Source organism: Pelodiscus sinensis, chromosome 8 (genome assembly GCF_052426305.1).
Source record: "Pelodiscus sinensis isolate ZL-2025 chromosome 8, ASM5242630v1, whole genome shotgun sequence".
Lineage (NCBI taxonomy): Eukaryota > Metazoa > Chordata > Testudines > Trionychidae > Pelodiscus > Pelodiscus sinensis.
Window position 1 is genome coordinate 16,123,583 of NC_143059.1, and position 24,963 is coordinate 16,148,545.

The window sequence follows — 24,963 nt, forward strand, 5'->3', positions numbered from 1 at the left end:
CGCATCCAATATGGCCGCGGAGCCAGGCGAAGCCACCGGCCCTGTGTCGCGTCAAGATCACGTGCGGCGGAGCCAGCCACTCAGCTCTGCCGCCGGCGGCTTCCCCCGTGACCGTTTTCGCGAGTGACGCACAATTTGTGCTCGCACACACGGCGGGGTGTCGGTGCGGCGCGTGGGCAGGTGAGGGGTCTCGGAGCCGGCGGTGAGCCCCGCCCGTTAGCGGCGCCCCCTCGTGGCGGAGGGGGAGCTCCGCCCTGCAGCGCGGGGGGTGCGGAGAGGTTGCCCCCCTTTGGCGTATGGCGATGCAGGGTCCTGGGGAGAGCGGGACGCTTAGGCCGTGCCCTGGGGAGGCCTCGAAGTCTGGCCGGGATGGGAAGGGCGCTAGTGGTGTGGGAGACGGTGGGGCGGGGCCCAGGTCCCAGCCGTAATTCGCCCCCTTTGCCCTTCGTGCCAGCGTCCCCCCAAATAGTTCCCGGCCTTCGGGGCAATGCGCGGTGTGGTCTGAGTAAGTAGGCGGGCAGGGGGTGAACAGGCTGGTCTCTCTTCCTCACACTTCCCACCCGACAGTCTGGCCAGGTTCTCAGCTCTGTTACTTTGGAGAGCTGATGGTATCGGTTATAAGCAGGTGTCTTGTGGGGTATAAAGGCCAACAGGTTTTTGGGCATAAGCTTTTGTGGATAAAAAAAATCACTTCTGTCAGATGCATGTGTCAGTTTGAGACTTGGTATGGGAGGCTGTGGGAAGGCAGGAGCTGGTGCTCACAAGGAGCCTGGTGTCAGGCTTCACCTGGCATTTCAAAGTGGCAGCACTTCATGGAGCCCCAGGTCAGCAAGGGAGTCCCCAGCTGACACCAGGCTCCACATTCTTTTCAAGCACCCCCTTCTCTCCTCCCTTGCCCTCCTGGCTGCTCTTTCTGATAGAGGCAGCAAGGTGGGGGGAGAGAAGCATCTAGTCAACTAGTCCTTCACATCCCTAGTTGAATGTAAAGAAAGCTGGTTTTATGCTATCCAGTTCAAGTCTTTGTTCAGGCCAAGGGAAGCTGTAAAATTTACGTATGAAGGTCAGTTCCACACTCTGAAGTTGGCTTATGAAATTCCTCTGTAGGAGAATGGCTTGTTTAAATCCATTTCTTACACTGCAATCCAGCATGGGGTCAGAAATAGCAGAGTTAGAGCAGCCCCTGCCTGTGGTAGTGGCGGTGCTCCAGCTGTCAGCCCTCAGTTAATCAGTTAAACTTAAAGTTTAACTGGTTAACTCACGAAGCAGGATTTTACATTCCTAATCTCAAACCATTTGGACTGTCATTGGTTATGATCACGTGAGAGATTGTTCAGATAAGTTAGAGGAAGAAAAATCTTCCCTCTTATGAGAATTTTGATTCATACTCCATGCTCACAAGGGGAATCAATTTCTTGTCTTTCTAATCTAGAGTGTGTGCTGTTCCAACTCATCTATATCTGTACAGGCTGTATTTAACTTCAGAACATCTTGTAGTTGCTGAGTTGTTTTTAATACTACAGTACTTGATAATCAATACAATTAATTTTCTGCTACATAATGGGCAAATACTCTCACTGCTTTATTTGTGATTTTTATGATAGTAACCATATCCTAAATAATCTCCTCTTATGCCGTTACAGGAATACTCATTGAATCAGTAGCATGCTGGCAGCAAGATTAGTGTGTCTACGGACACTGCCATGCCGGAGTCTCCGTCCTGCATTTTCACGGGTCTTCCCAACTTTGAGGAATTCCAGCATAAAAGCAAATCAATGGACCCTGCAACCTAACCAGGTAAGGTAGCTTTTTTTTAAACGTTGATGAGAAATGCTTATAGAAAAGGTCTCAAATTAGGCCCATGAAGCCATTTCCATGCTTACTAGAAGGTACATTTTGGTGCAGATGAAAATGTAAGTGAGCTAATTGCAATGCCCAACTTAATAAGGCAACAACACTTCAACTTCTTATTGAAGCAACAACCTACTGTAAAATTAGGTTTTTAAACTGGCTTTCCTCACAGACTGGCTCCCGCCTGCCACCTCTGATAGAGAGGCAGCAGCAGCATGGGAGAAGGTGGGTATTCCCAGGAAGTGGGGTCAGGAGCACAGTGGCTGCCAGCTCCACCTCTGGGGGCTATCGAATAGTCGTGTAACCGCTAAAATTTTGAGTGGTTAGATGACTATTCAATTACACGCTATCTAACATCCTTAGAACTGAGTGGTATTTCTTGCATTGCCTTCCTATTTAAATGTCATGTGCATCTTGAATAACAGCACTTATTGGAGATGTTCAGATTAGGAATGTAAAGGATTAACTGGTTAATCAGTAGCCTGTCTGGGCTTGAATAGACTCCCCACTGTGCTTGGCCATGCCCACCATGTCCAGGGGACTGCTCCAGCTTGGCTGGAGCAGCTCCTCACCCACATCACAGTGGCAGTCAAAAAAGGAAACAATGTTGTGAATTTATTAAAAAAGGGAGAGATAAGGCAGAGAATATTATATTGCCTCTGTATAAATCTATAATATGCCCCTATCTTGAATACTGTGTGCAGATGTGGTTGCCCCATCTCAAAAAAGATGTTAGACTTGGAAAAGGGCAATAAACATGAGTAGAGGTATGGTACAGGTTGCATATCAGCAGGGATTAATAAGGCTGGGACTGCTCAAGGTAGAAAAAGGGCAGCTAAGTCTGCGGGGGTATGATTGAAGGTCTGTAAAATAACTAGTTTAGAGAAAGTAGATAAGGAAGTTAGGGATGTCAACATGTAGTCCATTACACATTTAACCAGTAAGCTTGGGCCTATTAATAATGTTGACTACATGCACTCTCTCCACTCCTCTTTGTAGCTTCTGTTAGAGGTTGGGGGGAGGGTGGCGCCTCCCCGCTGCTTCCCACAGAGGCAACAGCTGTGGGGGGCAGCGGGAGCCAGCTGTTAAGCCAGCCCTCTGTGCATGCTAGCTTCCATGAAACTGCCTGCCCAACCTCTCACACAAGCAACGGGGGGAGCAGGGCAGGAGGGAGCTGGTGCACGTGTAACTGCTAGGTATGTCAGCATTCAGTCATTTAAATGAATAACCAAGAAACCTAGACTTGTTGGTTAATCCAAATGACCAGGGCTCGACAAATTATACAATCTACTCGCCCTAGTAGATTGTAACCTGGAAGAGCTGGGTTCCGGCGATCTGCGCATGAGCAGTTTGCCGGACAGTGCGGCTGGCGAGCCCTGCAAATGACTATCTGCAACCTTCTCCCCCCACCCTTTGCACTGGCTCCATGGAGCTACCTCCCCACCACCATGCCCTCCTTCGCGCTGCCACTTTTGTATCAAAGGTAGCAGTTTGGGGTGGGGTGGGGGACCCTGAGCTCCCGCAGACAGGGGCTGCTGCTGCTGCTGCTGCGGAGCAGCCTCTGTTCGTGGCGGGTCTGGCCTCAATGTAGACAGATGCTGACGCAGCAGAGCTTGGTAATCTTAAATATAACTCCTTTTTTACTTATACTATGAAATAATGCAGTTCACTTGTTTGATGTTTGTATTGCTATGCACTGAAACAATTGTTGCTGTTATTCTGTAGCTACTGCTTGTAATTATGTAAATCTTTATTCTAGGACTGGGTGGGCAAAAGGGCCTCCATGGCCAGGACTCGGCCTGCCAAGTGGTTTAATCCATCCCATGGAAGTCCTGCTGCTCCCTTGCCCCTGGGCCAATCAGGGCCTAGAGCTGGGGGAGGGTGAGGCACTTAAGCTCTGCATACCAGAGGGCAGGAAGCGAGACAATTCACATGATCCTTCAGACCCTATTGGCCTAGTGGGTTGGGGCAGTGTGTGAAGTCTCCTCCCACTGCCAGGGGTGCGGGCACCTAGTGGGAACCTCTAGCTGTTCAGAACAGCTGTCAGTTCTCGGAGGGGGGGGAGGGGAAGGGCAAAAATTTCACGCATTCCCCTACCCCCAGACCAATCTGGGTCTGTGGATGGGGAAGCATTGAAGTATCTTGACCCCGCCCCTTCTGCCTGAGGCTCTGCCCCTACAAGGGCATCCCAGGGCCACTTCAAAAATTTCTGAAGTGGCCTCCAGTTAAAAATTATTGCCCATCCCTGTTCTAGGGTCTTTTTAACTGTCTTTCCTTTCTATCTGATCATAATAGGGGTATGCCTCCAAAGCAAAAATGGGAGTTCGGCGAGGAAGAACTGATCAAGAAATTAAAAAAGCAGCTTTTGAGCCAGCAATGGAAACTGCATTTAAAGGTTTTTTTTCTAGTATTCAGAATGTTTGAACACACATTGTTAAACTTATTTAAAATAAATCAATTTAAAATCATTGACTTAGTTTGACAAAGTGTCAATTAGTGATGTAAAATCCTGGTTAATCATTTAACTGATTAAACCTTAGGATTAACTAGTTAACTAATTAAGCGGGATCCTTCATGGAGGGACTGGCAGCAGCTTCTGCTCCTGCCCTCCCTCCCTTCCTCCCTGCCCGCCCAGAGGGCAGCTCCCAACCTCTGTGGGATTGGAGCAGCCCTCTCGCCAGAGTGGGCCATTCCTGGGTTCCGGTTACCCATTCCCATCCGTAATGTCAATTATGCTTTTGAAAATAAATGTTTTAAAATTGATTTTTATGCTTCTCTGTGACATGGAGCAATTTCTTGTTTAAGTAGTGATAACCAGGGCTCACCAAGCCATGGCGAGCCCCACTCGCCAGCTGCGCTGTCCGGCGTTCTGCGCATACACAGATCGTTCTGCACATGCGCAGATTGCCCGAACCCGGCTCTTCCGGGATGTAATTTACTCACCACAGGCGAGTAGATTACATAGATTGTTGAGCCCTGGTGATAACCATTGTAAAATTGTAGAAATTTCTTAAGACACCTCTTTTAATCATTCATACATCAAGTGGTAAGTTTCTTAATAAGTTAAATATATTTTTAAGAAGCAGAGATATTACTTTTATATGTAGGATTTATATTTGTGGAGTTGCAATATCACTAAATTATTCTCTCTCTCTTATAGATGGGTAATCAAAGGCAAAAAGGTTAAGGGAGTTTCCCAAGTCGTATAGTATGTTAGTAACAGAATTCAGATCTAGTATTAGTGTAAAATTGAAGGTGGGGGGGGTGCAGAAAGAAGGAAAATAAATGAAGTTCTAGTTCCAGGGTCTGCTCTTCCTGATCAGCTACTCTCAGCTTGTATAATTTTAAAAAATAACTATTTGCTTTTGAATTGGCAAGGTTTTAAACAATCACCTCAAGTGACTAAAGAGAACTGGCTCAAACTGAGCCTGAGTGTCAACAAGTATAGTTCAGTTGAAATCACTGAAATTTGAGCCAGTTTACAGTCCCAGTTGGACTTGTATGGTCAGAACTTCTGTGGTCTGGCATCCCCATGGGCGCTTCCAGGTTGGAGCACTCACCGTGGGGCAGAAGGGAACTGGGCCCCACACTCAGCAATTCCTCCCCTCTTTCCCAGAGCTTCCAGAGCACCACAAATGAGCTCTTTGCAGCACTTCAGAATCTCAGGGAGGGAGGAGGAGTTAGGGACAAGAGGATACTTGAGGGAAGAAGCAGGGTGGTTACAGAGTCCTGAGTCTGGTGTGGCCAGGAGCACAGCCCCTGCAGCCGGTGGCAGCAGAGGGGCAAGTATTGACCAAGTGGGGACTGGAATGTGAGTGCTCGGGAAGGAAGAGGCAGGGTAACTGTGGAGCCCTGCACTCAGCCGCAGAGGCTGGGAGCAAAGCTCCGCAGGTGCTGGCAGTCCTGGCCTCCAGCCTTGGGGCTCCCTGGACACCATGACGTTCCTCCCTCCTCCACTACCCCGAGCTCTGCTCCAGTCCCCATTTGGTCAATACTGTCCCCTCTGCTGCCACTAGAGAGCAACTCCTAGTAGCCAGCAGCAGCAGAGGGGCTGGCATTAACCTCCCCTGATCTGGAAAATTCCCTGATTCAGGACTGGCCAGATCCAGAGGTGCCAGCATTTGTAGTTAGCAAGAAGCATATAGCATTGGAGAATGTAATCTACTGTCATAATGTAAGCAAGGCAGATGCCAAATGTGCTAGCTTCAGATACACATGAAGTTCACATCTCTGCTTATTTAAATATGGATTTGCCACATAGACTACAAGGTGGTTACTGTACACATGCACTCTGGAGCTCTGTTTACATCAAATCTTTAACAAGAATTTTTCCAATTAAAAACAAACCATGCAACTGGAAATAAGAAAAATTGCTACTTCTCATCTTACAGCAGTGTCAGTAACATCAAATTTCAGGTCTTTCTGATGAATTAAAAATTTGTTAATGGTTGTCAATTGAGAATAGGTTTAGAAACTAATGTTGAGAGGGCATAAGGACAAGAGACCTGATTTTTTTTTTTCTCTCTCCTGTTTTAATGAAGAAACTAAACTAGCGATATGTTCCTTTCATCTAACTAATCAGTGAGTGACAATGTTCTTGGGTTTTTTTTCATTCTTTGATTTTGTTCCACTTCATAGTCTTCGAAGTGGCTGTTTCCTATGGTAATAAGAGAAACTTAAAACATAAAACATTTTTCTTAATCACATTGATAGCTAGCTGTAATTTGAAGCAGTATCATGTTCCTTTATAAATTTAGTTTCATATGGAAGAGAAGCAAGTAGTGTGAGTGACAAGTTCCTATAAAATGATACATTAACAGGTAAAGCTTTTATTTCTTTGGACATTCAGTTTTATAAGTCTTGAGGTTTTTTCCCTTTCAGGTTTGTTTGTTTGTTTGTTTTATTATATAAAATTAAACTGAAATTGGAAAACTGTTCTACTCAGTCCCCAGAAAAAACACTTATAGAAGTATTAATATTTATTTTCTGTTCTGCAGTTGACCAGATGGGAAGATGGATTGTTGCTGGAGGGGCTGCTGTTGGTCTTGGAGCTCTGTGTTATTATGGAATGGGAATGTCCAATGAGATTGGAGCCATTGAAAAAGCTGTGTAAGCAAAATATCAGGCTCATTTCAAAACAAGGCTAGATCAGTTGAAACTCGCCTTTACTCACATACCAATTTCTCTTTAACCAGTCTCCTCCTGTGCACACGTAGTTCTTATGACTTTAAACTGATTCTTTTTAAAGAAAAATCCTGGTTTCTGGCAGAAAGCATTGATTTTTACATATACAGGCAGTCCCCGGGTTACGTACAAGATAGGGACTGTAGGTTTGTTCTTAAGTTGAATCTGTATGTAAGTCGGAACTGGCGTCCAGATTCAGCCGCTGCTGAAACTGATCAGTTTCAACAGTGGCTGAATCTGGACGCCAGTTCTGACTTACATACAGATTCAACTTAAGAACCCCAGGCATCCCCAAGTCAGCTGCTGCTGAAACTGATCAGCGGCTGATTCCAGGAAGCCCGGGGCAGGGGCTTCCTGTAGTCAGCCACTGGTCATTTTCAGCAGCTGCTGACTAGGGGACACCTGGGGCAGAGCAGCTGGGGTGCTGCTGGGTTGGTCCAGTGGCACCCAGAGCGGCGCTACGGGACCAACCGGCAGCGCCCCAGCTGCTGTACCACAGGCGTCCGGAGCAAAGCCGCGGAGCACGGGGGCAGCGGGACAGCCCAGACGCGCCGTGGCTATCCTGCTGCCCTCGGGCTCCGTGGCTTTGCTCTGCTTTGCTCCCTGTCCCCCTGGTCTGCAGACCAGGGGGACGGGGAGCAAAGCGGCGGAACACGCGGGCAGCGGGACAGCCCAGATGCGCGTGGCTATCCTGCTGCCCTCGGGCTCCGCGGCTTTGCTCTGCTCTGCTCCCCGTCCCCCAGGTCTGCAGACCAGGGGAAGGGGGAGCAGAGTAGAGCAGAGCGGCGGAACGCGCGGCCAGCTGACAGCCCAGACGCATCTGGGCTGTCAGCTGGCCGCGTGCTCCGCTCTGCTCCCCCGCCCCCTGGTCTGCAGACCAGGGGGAGGGGGAGCGGAGCGGAGCGCGCGGCCAGCTGACAGCCCAGACGCGTCTGGGCTGTCAGCTGGCTGCGCGTTCCGCCGCTCTGCTCTGCTCCGCTCTGCTGCCCCTCCCCCTGGTCTGCAGAAGGGGGGGGGGAGCAGAGCGGAGCGCGCGGCCAGCTGACAGCCCAGAAGCGTCTGGGCTGTCAGCTGGCCGCGCGTTCCGCCTCCGCTTTGCTTCCTCTCCCTGGTCTGCTCGAGACCAGGGAGAGGAAGTGCCCCGTTCGTAACTGCGGATCCGACATAAGTCGGATCCGCGTAACTCGAGGACTGCCTGTAACTTGAAAACAAATGTTAAAGCTTTGGGTATACATGTAATTTGGCTGACTACTATAAATATCCCACCTTCTATCTTGCAAACTTTGCATGTTTTTGCTTCCTGCCCCTTCTAAAATTGTATCTGTCTTCTTGTCTGGGAAATGTTGTGAGTTTTGATATAGGTAGATGGTCTAATTTCTGTGAAAGTGCTAGTTAAAGCTACACTACCTAGAGTCCCTGTGAGACCCTGTTCAGGAAGCAAAAATAGCTGCTTGAATTTGCCAAGAGCTATAAGAAAATTTAAACATTTTAATAAGATCTTAACTATTCCCTATCTACCTGTCTCTTGCAAGCACTAACTTACAAAATGTTACCCGCATGACACACTCTGTTCCATGTCTACATTGGAGGTGGAGCAGCCTGGCTAATGAAGCCTTCCAACAATGAGCTGTTTAAAAATTATAAATGTGTGGGCTTCATTAGAAGGAAATCTTACACAGTTTAGTAAGTTTATCACAAGGTTCAGAATGGAAGGAGATAGGAAAGAAGCAGTATTCCAAGCTTCATGTATTCATACCTTGTGATGACTCTCATTGGCCTCCTATGGTGCCAATCTTCAGAATACAATTGGCAACCTTCTCTGTTGTCATTTAGGACACATTAATATGAATGGGGAAAGTTTGCACTTCTCAGGTTGTCTGCAAATTTATGTGGAAAATAGTTTGTAAAACAGAATGTGGTAGAAAACATGCATAACTGTTATAAACTTCCACTAGCTGGAAGAAAGTCCGTCCTTCATAGAATTTCTTTTTTAAACATAGTAATGAAGAAGCTGTTCATAACTAAGGTTAAATTTCTACGCTATTCCTTATCTCGAAACATAGCTAGTTGCGATCATTTTTCTTGTGACTTAGCAATTTGTGAAATTTTAATTAAATTACTTATAATCATACATATTCTATGGGTATGTAGACACGGGTGAAAGGAATGCACCCAGGAAGTGTAAAACTGCTTTCTTGTAAAATAGCTGCATTTATTGTAGAATGTCATCCCATGTTTAACTACTATAGTTCCATGAAAGCAACATAATTTTGTGCCTGGGGGAAGGGAAGTTACCATATTTTAGGATTTGTTACAGATTGTGACAAATATCTCTAGCTTGAAAGTTGCATGCCACTGTAAGATGGATTTCATTACTTTTAAATATTTGTAAGTTTGAATCAGAACTAAGAATAAGTGGTGAGATCAATTAAAACATGAAAAATAGCCAAATAACTATTTATAATTTCATCTCTTTCAGTATTTGGCCTCAGTATGTGAAAGACCGAATCCGTTCTACCTACATGTATTTTGCAGGAAGTGTTGGTTTGACAGCACTGTCTGCTGTAGCAGTCAGTAGATCGCCTGCACTCATGAGCCTTATGATGAGGGGTTCTTGGCTGGTAAGGTTATACAGGCTTTCTCTTTAATCACCAAAAAGATTACTTCAAAACATGGTTTTCTTAATACTAACTTTTGGAATCTAAGACATTAAACTTTAGGGAATGTGTCTAGTTGTCTTAAAGCTGCCCTAATCACTTGGTACCAACAGTACAGCAATATGTGTTTCTTTGAATAAGGTGCATCTACACATTTCTGTTTGGTGTTTTGGGAGTGGGGTAAAAAAAGAAACTTCCTCCTCCGTACTCTAGTGTACAGGTTGTCACAGGAAGCGAGCTGCTTCAGTGATCCTCCACCCTCAGCATGATGCAGCAGACTGGTTTAACAAGTTACACAGTTTAACCGGTTAATTTTTTAAATGGGATTTTACATCCTTAATGCTCAGCCACATCCTTTGGAAGTCTTGAGATGTGTGTGTCCTGCTTGTTCCTCCCTGTGAACATGCACGTTGGCATTTGTGCATGTGTGGACTATCTGAAAATTTAGTATTAAATGACATCTGTACCAGATTTTTCAAATTCATTTATCAGTTGTGCATTTTTATAGCAATGATATTGGGTCCAAATTTCCAAATGTTCAGGCTGCTGTAAATTCTACTCCTGGGGCAATTCTACACGATTGCACAATGCAGAATCTTGCAAGATTTCTGGCTGCCACTAGAGGTCGCTGGATTCTGCAGAGTCCAGGGCTCTGTGAGCAGAGCACCACTCTTTGTCAGAGCTGGGAAAATGAAGATAAAAGGGCAAAGAAGGGTTAGGCTGCACCCCTGGCAGGACAGTAAAGTGGGGGCAAAAAAAGCCCTGGGGGATGCTGCTGCCCTGCAGGGAAGAGAGTGCGGCTGTCTGGGGGCTGCCCTGTGGCAACGGGGGGGATGAGTGGCTGGGCTCTGGAGGCTCCCACAACGCCCTCAAACACCCCCCCCTAATTTGAACTGGGTTGTTGTAGGGATTTCTTTAACTCTCTACTCCTGGAAGAGTCTTTTTTGCTGTTGTCTGTGTTGTTGGCTAGTATTTTGAAATAACTTACCAAAATGATTGAAACTGGAATGACTGTTTGGACAAACAAAGAGCAAGAGAATTTTGCACAATTTTTAATTACACAAAGTAAAATGTCCAGGTATACATACGTGAGTATCAAGAGATGTATGTTCAAAGGGGTGGCTGATAATATGCAGAGCATGTGTACTGAAAAGGGGAAATTTGGATAGTTGTGTAAATGTCCTGTAAGGTGGTTTTGGTAAGAACAAACCAGAAGTAGCAGCTAATGGTCTCAGTCAACCATCTAATAGCTGCTAGGCCAACAGTCCTGTTCAAGCAAGAAGCAGACAAGTTGAGCAAGACATGGTTTGGAAACAAATGGGAGCAGGGACAGATGGTATTTGCATGGGGCTTGGTAAGAAGGCATGTACAAGGACAAATGGCAAAGCTTAAATATTTTATGTACATGAAACATCATAAATGGTGATACAGTGAACCATTATGGGACACCTTTGGAATTACCCAGTCAGCTGCTTCCGCATGTGTGTGTTTGGTTCCCTGGCATATCTTGTACTGGAGGGCTTTTAGACATGCAGCACCAATTGGCATTCCACTTGATTTATACATTCCTAAGATTTCGTGGGTAAAAAAATTTTACTTCTCTGGGGCTCTGCTAGAATGAGTGCTGGATCTGGGCTACTGTGTGAAGAATAGTTGTGGAAGTCAGTTAACTGTGTTTGTGCTTCGCTTTGTGTGCAGCCTTCTGCTCTTGAAAGATAATTGTGCAGAGGGGTATTACTAACTTAAGTTAGTAAAGAAATTAATATAAACAATAGGACTTTGGAGGCAGAGTAGTGAAGTGTGTACATCTGTGTGCTCTTGAATTCTTATATGGTAATACTTTATATTGCAGGCAATTGGTGCAACTTTTGCAGCTATGATTGGTGCTGGGATACTGGTTAGGTCAATATCCTATGAAGGTAATCCTGGTGCTAAACACCTTGCCTGGATGCTTCATGCAGGTTGGTGCATTTAATGTTCTGTGTCAGTTCTCAGCTGCTTAATATCAAATACTGTGTCTGTGGTTTGCTAAAAGATAAACCTACTTTTAAAGGGGAAAATAAGTTTTGTCTCCCAAAACTTTAATGACACAACTGTTGTTTTTGGGGAGGCTGTAACTTCCTTTTAGCTCTCTTCATTCCTGTTCATAGCACCTTCTGTGCGGCTGTTAATGAATATTCTTCAAAATGCCTTCCATACTTTGGCTAGGGTTTATGGGTCAGTTCTGCAGATGTCTTTTGCCCTAAGTATGCTATGCAGCATCAGTTGCTTGGACATCACTGTGCTCTTATGTATAAATGAATTGATAACGAATCCTTCATAAGGTTAGAATGGCTATTAGCATTGGTATGTATGCTGTGCGTTTTCTCTCTTGCTATTATTCATAGAATAGTACTGTAGATATCTGCATTCTACAGACTTGTCTTTCCACTTGAGGAATCCTAATCCTCTATTCACTGTACTAAATTGCTACGGGACATCTAACCATTTCCAAAAAATGCTACCTGAAAACAGGTGGGAAACCTTTTTTTGGATCGAGGAACACTGAACCACAGAAAAATCAGTCAGGTGTGACACGCACACACCTCACAGACATGTTCCCTGATGGAGAAGCAGAATGCAGTCCCCACATAACCCTTGCAAAGCTAAACCTAGGGGGACTTGGGCTAGTAGATTTTTGTGGGGCAGAACTTTACTGCACCAGCCATGGGAAGAGGGAGCAGCAACACATTGAGCTGTAGAGATGTCAATGTGTAGAGGACTACATGATTAACCAGTAAGCCTGGGCTTATTGCTTAATCCTGTCGACTACACTTGTTCCCCTCCACTCACTGCCTCTGTAAAAGAGGCAGCAAGGGTGAGAGGAGGTGGAAGCTGGTACACCCCCACCCCTACACCCCTACGCTGCTACTCCTGTAGTGCAGAGGGTGAGGGAGGCGGGCAGGAGCTGATACATGCAAGGAGCTGACTTTAAAGCCAACTCTTCACACATGCCAGCTCTGTGGACTGTTCCCTGACTGTTGCTGCTTCCGACCTACTTCAAAGCTGGTTTCCCCCAGCACCAGCTCCGCGGTGCTGCCTGTGCCCCTCCCTATACTGTTGCTTGTAATAGCCTTCCTTGTCCCGCTGCCTGCTGCGAAGCAGCATCTGTCTGTGATGGACCTCGGGCCCACTGCAGACAGAGGCTGCTCCGCAACAGCAGTCTTTGTCCATAGTGTGTCTGGGCTTGCCATGGACAGCAGCTGCTCCGACATCCCACAGAGCATCCTCTGTCAGCAGGCAACTCGGACCTCCCATGGATAGGGGCTGTTGCCATCCCATGCTGCTGCCTCTAATAGAAAGGGGTGGCAAGGGGCTCCCCAGGAGCGCAGTGGCTGCCAGCCCCACCTCGGACTATCGAATAGTCGTGTAACTGCTAAAATTTGATGCAGTTACACAGCTATTAAGTTGCATTCTATCTAACATCTCTGAACTGTTTCCTCCCACACCAGGCAGACCTTGTGGGTCGGATCTGGCTCTCGCTTGCTTGAGTCTGGCCACATAACTCAGGGCTCCTCATTCTTCCCCTCCCACGGTGAAGAACCTGGTGCTCCAGCCCCATGGGAGGAGCTGCAGGGGCAGGGTTGTGGGGCCAGAGCACCATCATGGGCTCCCCAATGCTATGGGGAGCCCCAAGCCTCGGGGTCCAGATCCAGCCTCTGGGACTTAGGTTCTCCATCCCTTAAAAGAAGCCAAAGCTTGTCTTTCTGCCATGTTGGTTAAATAAAAATTGAGGACCTGGTGGCAGCATTGAGTATGTGAATGCACCAGACTCTCCAAAGGTCAGTGTAAGAACTTGACGTGATTTCTTAAAATGACTCTGATTGACCAGAAGTTCCTGTTGACCTTCAGTAAATTTTCAGTAGCTCAGTAAGAACGTGGAAATAATGATCAACAATCAATAATTTCTATTTCATTATTATTAGAAAAATGGAACAAATGTTTCCTTGATATTAAAAAAATAATTACTTTAGATACCTCATTTGCAGTTAAGAAAGCAAGGCTGTTCCTTTGTTTAGTTGAAGGGACTTTAAAAAAAGATTGAAAGACTTCATTAAAAGGAATTTTATAAGAGCACTCAATGTATTTTTGAAAATTTTAAAAGAATGACCCCCAAAAAAGTTCCGCTGCCTGTTGATTATTTTCAGTGAGGCCCAAGAGAGAAATTCTTCAAAAGAGCAGATGTGCTCATGCTTCCTTCTTCGTCTTGTGTACCCTGTTTCTCTTTCTTATCACTTTTGATTTCATGGTCAGAGTTGCTAATACAGGTAAAGCATCTTCTTGAAGAGCCTGAGAGAGCTTTAATTATTTCTAAAATATAAAAAGTACACTCAAATTAACATATTAAACAGAAATACTTCTCTGAGAATGCATGTTCAGCTCAAACCTACAATAAATACCACATTAGTACATACCATTATTTTCATCTTCTAGCTCTTTTCAATTTACCAGCTGAATGATTGCTTTATGATAGCATGGCTGTGTAAGTATAATACTGGTCCTAAGCACCTCATCAGCAATCCTATGGCATCAAGTTGTGTAAATCAATGTGCAGTATAGGGATATTAAATTTTGATTGATCAGCTAATCGAGTAGTCGATGTGGAGGCACTCGCTATCCCAGCCTGCAGCTCTTACTTCATTTTAAAGGCAGAGGTGCAGTGGGGACTGATACAAAGGTAGCAGTGGGGGGAGGGGCAGCTAGTTGGACCTCCCTTGTCCAACACCCTTGGGACATGATCAGTCCTGAACGAGGGGTTTGCAGGACCGGGGAGGCCCCTCCCATCATGGCCCGTACTGCCTGCTTCTCCTGGCTAGAGCTCCAGCCCGGTCCCACTGCTCCCCAAGCAGGGGCTCCATGGCTGCTTCTGGGGCTGGAGCTCTGCAGCACCCCACGCAGACCTCCCCGCCTCCCCAAAAAGGCTTCTGGCTGAGTTGCTGCTTCTCTCACCACTCCTTCCTCATGGCCCAACTTCCCTGTCCCTGGCCTCTGTGGTCCAGGAGCATCTGTAGTTCTGCCAAACCAGGGAGTCCCAGGTAAGGGAGGTATAACATGTAGTCGCTTACATCCCTAGTGCAGTATAATATTTCTACAGTTCTGATGGGGGCAAATAAGGCATAACTTGAATTATATCTTATGGTTCACTCATTTGCACAATAGTTTTCATAACAAGAGTTCATCATTCTAGTAACATGCTGTCAAGGCTGATTCCCCATTCTGGCCCAATGAATGCAAAAATGGGGGCCCGCAAAAGTACCCCAAAGCCTTATCTTTCCAGGCTTTGGTATAAAACTTCCCCCCCAAAAAATCTTAAAAACCTAGATTTTTGGGGATAAAATCCGCTGCCACCATCAAGAGCTTTTCTACCCACAAACAGGTGGACACTTGAAACCAACCCTAGGGCACCCCAGCTCTTTTCCCCAAAGAGCTTGAAAAAGAAAAGAGAAAATACGAATTGCAGTCTGTGGTAACTGCCCTCTAGTCAGAGGCATGCAGATCCCACAGACAGATTTTCCAGGACACAGAACTAAACCAATATCGGGTTAATAAAAAGGAAAGAACTTTTATTATCAAAACAATCCTCCTGTTGCGAGCATAATAACTAGATGGAAAAAGTCACCAATTAACATACTCATGGGGACTCTCATGGGCTGAAACTTAGCTTCAAAAGAAAGGAAACCCATTTCTAAATATACAGACATCAGATTCCCATTCCAAAACCATAAAACAATAAAACCTAACAGATTTATCTAGACTTTGCCCTACTTACAGATGAAGTCTTTTCTTGGAGAGGGACATGTTGTATCCCCCCCTCAGAATCTGGAGAGTCAACTGCCCAGGGACAAAGGAGGGAAGAACCAAAAATTCCTTTCTCCTAGTTTGAAATCCCTATCTGCATTTCTATTTTCTGACTGCTACCTGTCTAGGAACAGTTAACCCTTTAATCCCCAGGATGCTGCCCATCCCTCATGGTCATGACACATGCAAGTGACTGAAGTAAGCCAATTACTCAGTGTTGTCACAAAATCATCAGTGAATAATCTGTTTTTCATGTATAAGTGGGAACACCACCAGTAATGCCCACTCTGATATGAATACCATCTAGTTGTGTACTTTGTATTGAGTATTCTTACATCAAATCATAAGGTTGAAAAAGACCTCAGGAGTCCATCGAGTCCAACTCCTACTAAAAGCAGGACCAACTAAATCATCCTAGCCAGGGCTTTGTCAATCTGGGATTTAAAAACCTCTAGGGATGGAGATTCCAGCACCTCCCTAGGGAACCCATTCCAGTGCTTCACCGCCCTCCTAGTGAAATAGTTTTTCCTGATCTCCAACCTAGACCTTTCCAACCACAACTTGATACCATTGCTTCTCGTTCTGCCATCTGTCACCACTAAGAACGGCCTCTCTTTGGAACCCCCCCCTTCAGGTAGTTAAAGGTTGCTATCAAATCCCCCCTTATTCTTCTGTAGACTAAATAAACCCAAATTCCCTCAGCCTCTTCTTGTAAGTCAGGTGCTCCAGCCCCCTAATAATTTTTGTTGCCTTCCACTGGATTCTCTCCAATGCATCCACCTCCTTTCAGTAACAGGGGGCCTAGAATTGAATGCTATACTCCAGATATGGTCTCACCAGTGCCGAATAAAGGGGAATAATCATTTATTTAGATCTGCTAGCAGTGCTCCTCCTAATGCACCCTAATATGCCATTTGCCTTCTTGGCTACAAGGGCACACTAACTCATATCAAGCTTCTTATCCACTGTAATCCCCAGTTCCTTTTCTGCAGAACTGCGGCTTACCCAATTGGTCCCCAGCCTGTATCAGTGATTCTTCCATCCCAAGTGCAAGACTCTGCATTTGTCTTTTTTGAATATAATGCAGCTTATGATGGGGACTAATTTAGCTACAACTGCTCAAGGGATCTTGGAGTCATTGTGGCTAGAACTCTGAAAACATCCACTCATTGTGCGGCAGCAGTCAAAAAAAAAAAAAAAAAAAAAAGCAAACAATGTTAGGAATTGTGGAAAAAGGGATAGAGAATAACACCGAGAATATCTTATTGCCTCTATATAAAACCATGGTAGGCCCACATCTTGACTACTGCATACAGATGTGATCACCTCATCTCAAAAAGATGTATTGGCATTGGAAAAGGTTCACAAAAGAGCAACAAAAATGATTCGGGGTTTGGAACGGGTCCCATATGAAAAGAAATTAAAAAGACTTGTACTTCTCAGCTTAGAAAAGAGGAGATGAAGGGGGGGAGGATATGACTGGTGTGGATATGATAGTCTATAAAATCATGACTGGTGTGGAAAAAGCAAATAAGGGAAAATTTATGTATTCCTGCAATAAAAGAACTAGGGGTCACCAAATGAAATTAATAGGTAGCAGGTTTAAAACAAACAAAAGGAAGTCTTTCTTCACTCAGTGTGCAGTCAGCCTGTGGAACTCCTTGCCATAGTATTTGGTGGAGACTAGGACTTTAACAGGGTTCAAAAAAGAGTGGATAGGTTCCTGCAGGTTAGGTCCATCAATATGTGTTAGCCAGGATGGGTAGGAATGGTGTCCCCAGCCTCTGTCTTAAAATCATAGAACTGGAAGAGACCTCAGAAGGTCATCAAGTCCAGCCCCCTGCTCTAGGCAGGACCAATTCCAACTAAGTCAACCCGGCCAGGGCTTTGTCAAGCCGAGACTTAAACACCTTTATGATGGGAAGCAGTGGAGTCTCCTAGGTAACCCATTCCAGTGCTTCACCACCCTCCTAGTGAAATATTAGGAAAAACTATCCAACCTGGACCTCTCCCACCACAACTTGAGACCATTGCTCCTTGTTCTACCATCTGTCACTACTGAGAACAGCCTCTCTCCATCCTCTTTGGAACCTCCCTTCAGGAAGTTGAAGGCTGCTATCAAATCCCCCCTCACTCTTCACTTCTGCAGACTAAACAGACCCAAGTCCCTCAACCTCTCCTCATAGGTCATATGCTCCAGCCCCCTAATCATTTTAGTTGCCCTCCGCTGGACCCTCTCCAGTGCATCCACATCCTTTTTGTAGTGGGTGGCCCAGAACTGGACACAATACTCTAAATGTGGCCTCACCAAAGGGGAATAATGACATCTCTGGATCTGCTGGCAATGCTCCTCTTAATGCAACCTAATATGCCATTAGCCTTCTTGGCTACAAGGGCACACTGTTGACTCATATCCAGCTTCTCATCCACTGTAACCGCCAGGTCCTTTTCTGCAGAACTGCTACTTAACTGGTTGGTCCCCAGCTTGTAACTATGCTTGGGATTCTTCCGTCCCAAGTGCAGGACTCTACACTTGTCCTTGTTGAACCTCATCAGATTTCTTGTGGCCCAATCCTCCAATTTGTCTAAGTCACTCTAGACCCTATCTCTGCCCTTAAGTGTATCTACCTCTCCCCCCAGCTTAGTGTCATCCGCAAACTTGCTGAGGGTGCAATCCATCCCCTCATCCAGATTATTAATAAAGATATTGAACAAAACCGGTCCTAGAACCGAACCTTGGGGCACTCCACTAGAAACCGACCGCCATCCTGACATCGAGCCATTGATCACTACCCGCTGGGCCCGGCCTTCTAGCCATCGTTCTATCCATCTTACCGTCCATTTATCCAATCCACATTCCCTTAACTTGTGGCAAGAATATTGTGGGAGACCGTATCAAAAGCCTTGCTAAAGTCAAGGTATATAACATCCGCTGACTTCCTCATGTCCGCCGAGCCAGTTTCCTCATCATAGAAGCTAATCAGATTGGTCAGGCACGACTTGCCCTTTGTGAATCTATGCTGACTATTCCTAATCACTTTCCTCTCATCCAAGTGCCTCAAAATGGATTCCTTAAGGATCCCTTCCATGATTTTTCCAGGAACCGAGGTAAGACTGACTGGCCTATAGTTCCCTGGATCATCCTTCTTCCCTTTTTTGAAGATGGGCACAACATTTGCCTTTTTCCAATCATCTGGGATTTCTCCCGATCTCCACGACTTTTCAAAGATAATAGCCAAAGGTTCCTCAATGACATTTGCCAACTCCCTCGGTACCCTCGGATGCACTAAGTCTGGACCCATGGATTTATGTACGTTTAAGCTTTTCTAAATAGTTCCTAACCTGTTCTTTACCTACCACGGGCTGTCCATCTTCATCCCATCTTGCGTCACTTAGCGCAGAAGTCCAGGAGCCGACCTTGTCCGTGAATACAGAGGCAAAGAAAGCATTGAGTACTTCAGCTTTCCCCACATCATCTGTCACTCGGTTACCTCCTTCATCCATTAGGGGCCACACACCCTCTCTGATCACCACCTTCTTGTTAACGTGCCTGTAGAAACCTTTCTTGTTATCCTTCACATCCTTAGCCAGTCGCAATTCCATTTGCGCTTTAGCCTTCCTGATAACCCCTCGGCATTCTCGAGCTATACCTTTAAACTCCTCCCTGGTCATTTGTCCAAGTTTCCACTTTTTGTAAGCTTCCTTTTTGTGCTTAAGTTCACCAAGGAATTCCCCTGTAAGCCAATCCGGTCTCCTACCATGTTTGCCTCTTTTGCTACGTGTCGGGATGGTTTCTTTCTGTGCCTTCAATAAGGCTTCTTTAAAATACTGCCAGCTGTCCTGGACTCCTTTCCCCTTCATGTTAACATCCCAGGGGATTCTGCCCATCAGATCTCTGAGGGAGTCAAAATCTGGTTTTTTTGAAGTCCAAGGTGTGTATTTTACTAATCTTTTTTCTTCCTTTGGTCAGGATCCTGAAATCTACCATCTCATGATCACTGCTTCCCAGGTTGTCACCCACCTCTACTTCCCCTATTAGTTCCTCCCTGTTTGTGTCAAGAAGTTATCCCCAACATTCTCCAAAAACTTCCTGGATTGCCTGTGTACTGCCGTATTGGTTTCCCAACAGATGTCAGGGTGATTAAAGTCCCCCACGAGAACCAGGGCCTGCGATCTGGAAGCTTCGCTCAGTTGTCCGAAGAAAGCCTCATCTACCTGATTTGGTGGCCTGTAGCAGACACCAACCACAACATCACTGCTGTTTGCTCCTTTAAACTTAACCCATAGACTTTCAACAGGTTTTTCTCCCTCTTTTTATACTGGAGTTCAGAGCAATCGTAGTGCAACTCCTCCTCCTTTTCTCCCCAGCCTGTTGTTCCTGAACAGTCTATACTCTAAATGAGTGGCAGGAGAGTATCACATGAGGATTACCTGTTGTGTTGCCTCCCTCTGGGGCATCTAGCATTGGCCACTGTTAGTAGACAGGATACTAGGCTACGTGGACCTTTGGTCGAACCCAGTATGGCCATTCTTATGTTCTTATTTCCTGCAATTTGTTTGTTAAACGAGGTCTGTCATCTGAAGCCCTTTCTTAGGAAACTGACGTGTCTCTGTGAAGGACTTGTATTCACAGTATATATCAGAGAGAGCATTTATCCTCTTTCTTCTGCTTTTTGTAACTCCTGAAAGGTTAGTATTATTTGACACGTTAAATGTCCACACACTCAATTTTCTGTCCAGATGGAAGAATTGCAAATGTCTCACTGAAAATGTATTAATGGGTTCAAGTGACACTACTGCTTATTTTCAAAGCAATATTCGTTAGAATCTTAATGCGGAGTTGCAGTTTATGTGGATTTCAGAACTGCTAATGTGATAATATTGCATATATGTATAGCTACTGCGTTTACTGGCTTGTATGGGACCCACCTAGTATAGTGATCATAAAGCTTGGCATACAGTGAAGTGTAATACTGTTGCTGTAAGTTTGCGGCATTGTACTGAATATCTTCCGCGTCATTTTCCATTGGATCTTCCTTTTGCAAACCCATTAAGCTCAATAGGATTCAATATAGTGTTGAATAGTGTGTACATTAGTACAAAGTTTGACCTATTGATTCAGTGATGTGGCTGAAAAACACTCTGGGATAGGACATTTATCTTTAGCAATTCAATATATGCAGCGTTGATCATAACTACATTTTCCAAACTTGCTTGTCTTTTTCTTCACTTAGGAGTCATGGGTGCGGTGGTGGCTCCATTGACCTTGTTGGGTGGTCCTCTGCTAATCAGAGCTGCTTGGTACACAGCAGGAATTGTAGGAGGTCTCTCAACTGTGGCCATGTGCGCACCAAGTGAAAAGTTTCTGAACATGGGAGGACCACTTGGAGTAGGCCTGGGCCTTGTTTTGGCTTCTTCAGTTGGTAAGCAAAATACTGTTTTGTTGTTAGACTCTTAAAAGTCAAAAATAGTGCATAATTCGGTGAGCTATCTTTACAATGAAACTGGCCTTGACTAAGAGTTATACCCAAAAGTACCTGGCTAGATGGTATTTCAGAAGCTGATATCTTCACAGCAATTCTTCTGGATTTAGAATCTCTGATCTAGTCTGACCTGTATAATAGCAGTCCTAGAACTTTCCAAAATAATTCCTAAAGCTGATCTACTAGAGAAACTTCCTATTTTGATTTAAAAAATTGTCTGTGGTGGAGAACCCACCACAACCCTTGGTAAATTGTTCTAAATGCTTAATTCTCTCAATCTCTGCATTTACACCTCATTTCCAGTCTTAATTTGTCTAGCTTCTGCTTCCAACATTGTTTGCATTATAGACTGGTACCAGAGCAAGTTGTCTTCATATCCCTGTTAAAATAATGTTTTTGCTGGTTTAAAACCATGCCATAAATACTCTCCATACAGAATACTGACAGATGTGGACTTCATAGATTTTTTTTTTTTTTACCGTAGATATTTTTTACACAGCAAAAATACAGCATAACACAGCAAAAAACTGTAGTGGTGTCTATTAGTAGCAAATATTAAAATTGCCAAGTTAAACTTAATTCAGATTAGCTCTTAAATGTATTTTCTGTATATTCTGATTTTGTAACATACTTGATAGAATTGCTTTGTGAAATGATCTGACATGGAAGTATTTCATATGAAAATGGGTTTTTGTTTCACCCACTAGGTGAAAAGATATTTTAAGGAAACTGTAAAAGGAGTATGAGTTCTCATTATTTAAATTAAAGATGGATAGTTAAACACTCAAGTCACAAAATGCTGAAGTGAAGGTTGCATGTGGACCTCATTACGCTTGTGCATTATGGTAGTCTAATCATATGATCATTAGTGTTCGTGTCTGCTAGAATCCATTATAGTATTTGGCATATACAAGAAGCATCATGAAAATGTAAGCATTCTTGCAGGATGCTCTTTGCATGATTTATAATGTATGATCATGTTCTTTCTCAATTAATACTAACCGCTTCATACATGCAACACAGAGGCTTGCTTTTAACACCTTTTTTGCACATTTATTTCAGGATCTATGTTCCTGCCTCCTACATCTGCATTTGGAGCAGGGCTGTATTCTGTAGCAGTTTATGGTGGATTGATCCTGTTTGGCATGTTCCTTCTGTATGACACACAAAAAGTTATCAAACGTGCAGAGACACACCCAGTTTCAGTATATGGAGTGGCAAAATATGACCCCATTAACTCGTAAGTGATCTGATAATTTTTTTGTGTGTAAAGCCAAATCTGAAATAAGACATTTTGAATGTCTGTTATATTTTTGGGTTGGAAAGGAATATTTCTGTTAGCCTTTTGATTCATGAGCCATTTTTTCTTGTATGTATAACTGACTCTAAAAGAAAAGGGAATAAGCTATTGGGAGGAAGAAAAAGTGAGTCTATCCAATGTTCAAACTTTGTTCTAAATCCTGGTTCCACTGACCTTATGGAAAGCTCAGTTGTTTTGGGACAAATCCTAGTTCCAATACGTTTTTTAGCTGTAAGTGCAAAATTACTGTGCATTTTTTATCCATCTATGGCTTAAATTTGGTTTGTCATTCCAGTTTCCAGGATATGATATAAACCAATGTAAATAAGAGCTGTCTGTCATAATTGAAGTCTGTAACAATTACAAGTTTCTGCTTGTAATGATCACACAGTTCATGTCAGAAAAATAAGATGCACATAAACAATGTAGTATTCCAAAAATCAAGCCATGTGACACTCAGGCCCTCAACCTGATTTATGTATTTTTTAACATTTTCTTAGTTTAATTTACTATAAGTAGAGTTAGAAGCAACACTGTCAGTCAATGTAAATTCATGACACTAACTGGCTTTTTTGTGTGTTTTTTCGTTTTTGTTTTTTTAGGTGTATGGGTATCTACATGGATACACTTAACATCTTTATCCGGGTGGCCACCATGCTTGGCATTGGTGGGAGTAACAGGAGGAAATGAATTGAGATTTTTCTTTTCAACCATCTGATATTTCACCAAACTCTGTCTGCTTAGAGAGTATGCCTAGTAAAAGTTAATCTGGTGTACAAGCAGCTGTCATGTAGACATCAAAAGTTTTACGCACTTCAATATTATTATTAAAGTGTTTCTGTACAACATGACTCTCAAGGATGCATTACCTAATTCTCATGTGAACAGGCCATATTTAAATTGCAGTGCAAACACTTGTACATAATTTGATCATCACAATGAGAGAAATATATTTCAGTAAATTATATTCTAAACTTTAGTAAACAAAACTGAATCAGTCTGCTTCACTGAAAGGTTTGACATCATTATTCTGGGACTATCACTTTCTGTGTCTACCATCATTGCATAATAAAAATAAACTAATCCCCTGAATGTAGAATCAAGTATACAGAAAGGGGCACATGAAACCTCGAGACTGATACTGGAATACGGAACCTTATGCTTAAACAGAAAGTGTTGGTGTTGAGTGAAAGCCATTGCTGCTCTTTGATGGCCTTGGGGTAATCTTTGTGAAAGGAACCAGAGCCCTGCTTACTAAAACTCGACTTTGTCACAATTGGTACCATTTTAGCATCTCAACTGAAATGTTAGAAAGGATTACAGTGAACACAGAGAAACACAAAGGCCTTGGAAAGGCAGTGTGGCACTGGTAACCAAGCTTGTACTCTTACTGTGTGTATTTGTCCTGTGGGTAGATAAAACTTCAGCACTTTTCCTGAGGACACTTGAAAAGTTAGTGTTCAGTGTGGCTGTAACGTTTCCAACATCCTTATGTTCGTTCTCTGTATTTGCCTTTGCACTGAACTTTGGGAACATCAAACTATTGTAGTGTTGGTTCCAGAACCAAAATATAATTTGGGCTATAATGTGTGTTTTGGCATATAAAAACAACTAGCTTTTTAAAATATTGAAATCAACTAAGTTGTGTTTGGTGGTGATCTGAGCTTGCAGTGACCAGTCCCACTCTGAACTCTGCCTAATGAGTGTACTGGAACAGCGGGAAGGCAAACTCTATTTTGTTTTTTTGACCTGTGTTCTCCAGGCCCCAGAACCAAGGACGTTGGGCCGGTAATCCTTTAGCTCTTACCAAATTACTTCCATAAAATTGGTATTTTCTTGACCATATTTAACAAAAGTGCCTCATTAATGTTGATGGTGAATTTCTACAACTATGTTCCATTGTTATAATACCATCCTTGATTTGTCAAATGCACGTTTTATAAGATGGGATAACAGGTAAGCCTGTGAAAATTTTGGGCACAGGCTATTTTTGGAAATCCTTATAGTTAAATGAGGCTTATGTAACTACTGTTGTACTCAGTCTAGTTATTAGTTTGGCAAAAATCAAATCCTCAATTGAGAAATTTATTTTATCCTTTCATCTGATTGTGTGCTATGTCTGTATCCTGAGTCCTGAAACAATAAAGTCCAAAACCAGCAGTTCATTGGTCTTTCGTTTCTCCTTTCAAATAATATTTTATGCTGTAGTTCACAGTGCTCGCTCTGTATGGAGTATCTGCATAATTGTTTGCAATGGATTCCACAACACTAGATTTCCATCACTGAGGGTATGTCTAGACTACATGGTTCCATCGACGGAGCCATGTAAACTAGTTTATCTGACATAGTCAATGAAGTGGGGATTTAAATAATCCCTGCTTCATTAAAATAAAATGGCCGCCGCACTGTGCTGACAATCAGAAGATCCGGCATAGCGAGGCTGTTTAGATGCGGATCAGTCGACAAGGGAAACCTTTGTCGACCACTCCCTTATGCCTCGTGAAATGAGGTTTACAGGAGCGGTCGACAAAGGCTTCCCTTGTCAACCGATCCGCGTCTAGACTGCCGCGCTGTGCCAGATCAGCTGATTGTTGGCACAGCATGGCGGCCATTTTTATTTTAATGAAGCAGGGATTGTTTAAATCCCTGCTTC

At 44.1% G+C, this 24,963-nt stretch overlaps 1 protein-coding gene across 2 annotated transcripts; it reads left to right on the plus strand.

The window, feature by feature from the left end:
• Window positions 1-22: 22 nt before the first annotated feature.
• GHITM (growth hormone inducible transmembrane protein) lies at window positions 23-24,470 on the plus strand. 2 transcript variants are annotated; one of them, XM_075934803.2, is made up of 9 exons: window positions 23-180; window positions 1,641-1,794; window positions 4,144-4,243; window positions 6,846-6,957; window positions 9,512-9,653; window positions 11,542-11,650; window positions 20,762-20,950; window positions 22,073-22,250; window positions 22,913-24,470. In XM_075934803.2, the coding sequence occupies exons 2-9, from the start codon at window positions 1,663-1,665 to the stop codon at window positions 22,998-23,000; spliced, it is 1,050 nt and encodes a 349-aa protein (XP_075790918.1). In that variant the 5' UTR covers window positions 23-180; window positions 1,641-1,662; the 3' UTR covers window positions 23,001-24,470. The 2 variants fall into 2 exon arrangements, with proteins under 2 accessions (XP_075790918.1, XP_025045398.2); XM_025189613.3 differs by having other exon boundaries at window positions 68-202.
• Window positions 24,471-24,963: the final 493 nt, after the last annotated feature.

What these genes read in the sequence shown, in the direction of transcription:
- GHITM (XM_075934803.2), top strand. Translation starts at nt 1,663, where the DNA reads ATGCTGGCAGCAAGATTAGTGTGTCTACGGACACTGCCATGCCGGAGT. An exon ending in GGACCCTGCAACCTAACCAG is followed by an intron (nt 1,795 to 4,143) that starts GTAAGGTAGCTT and finishes TGATCATAATAG; the next exon opens with GGGTATGCCTCCAAAGCAAA. An exon ending in TGCCTGGATGCTTCATGCAG is followed by an intron (nt 11,651 to 20,761) that starts GTTGGTGCATTT and finishes TTCTTCACTTAG; the next exon opens with GAGTCATGGGTGCGGTGGTG.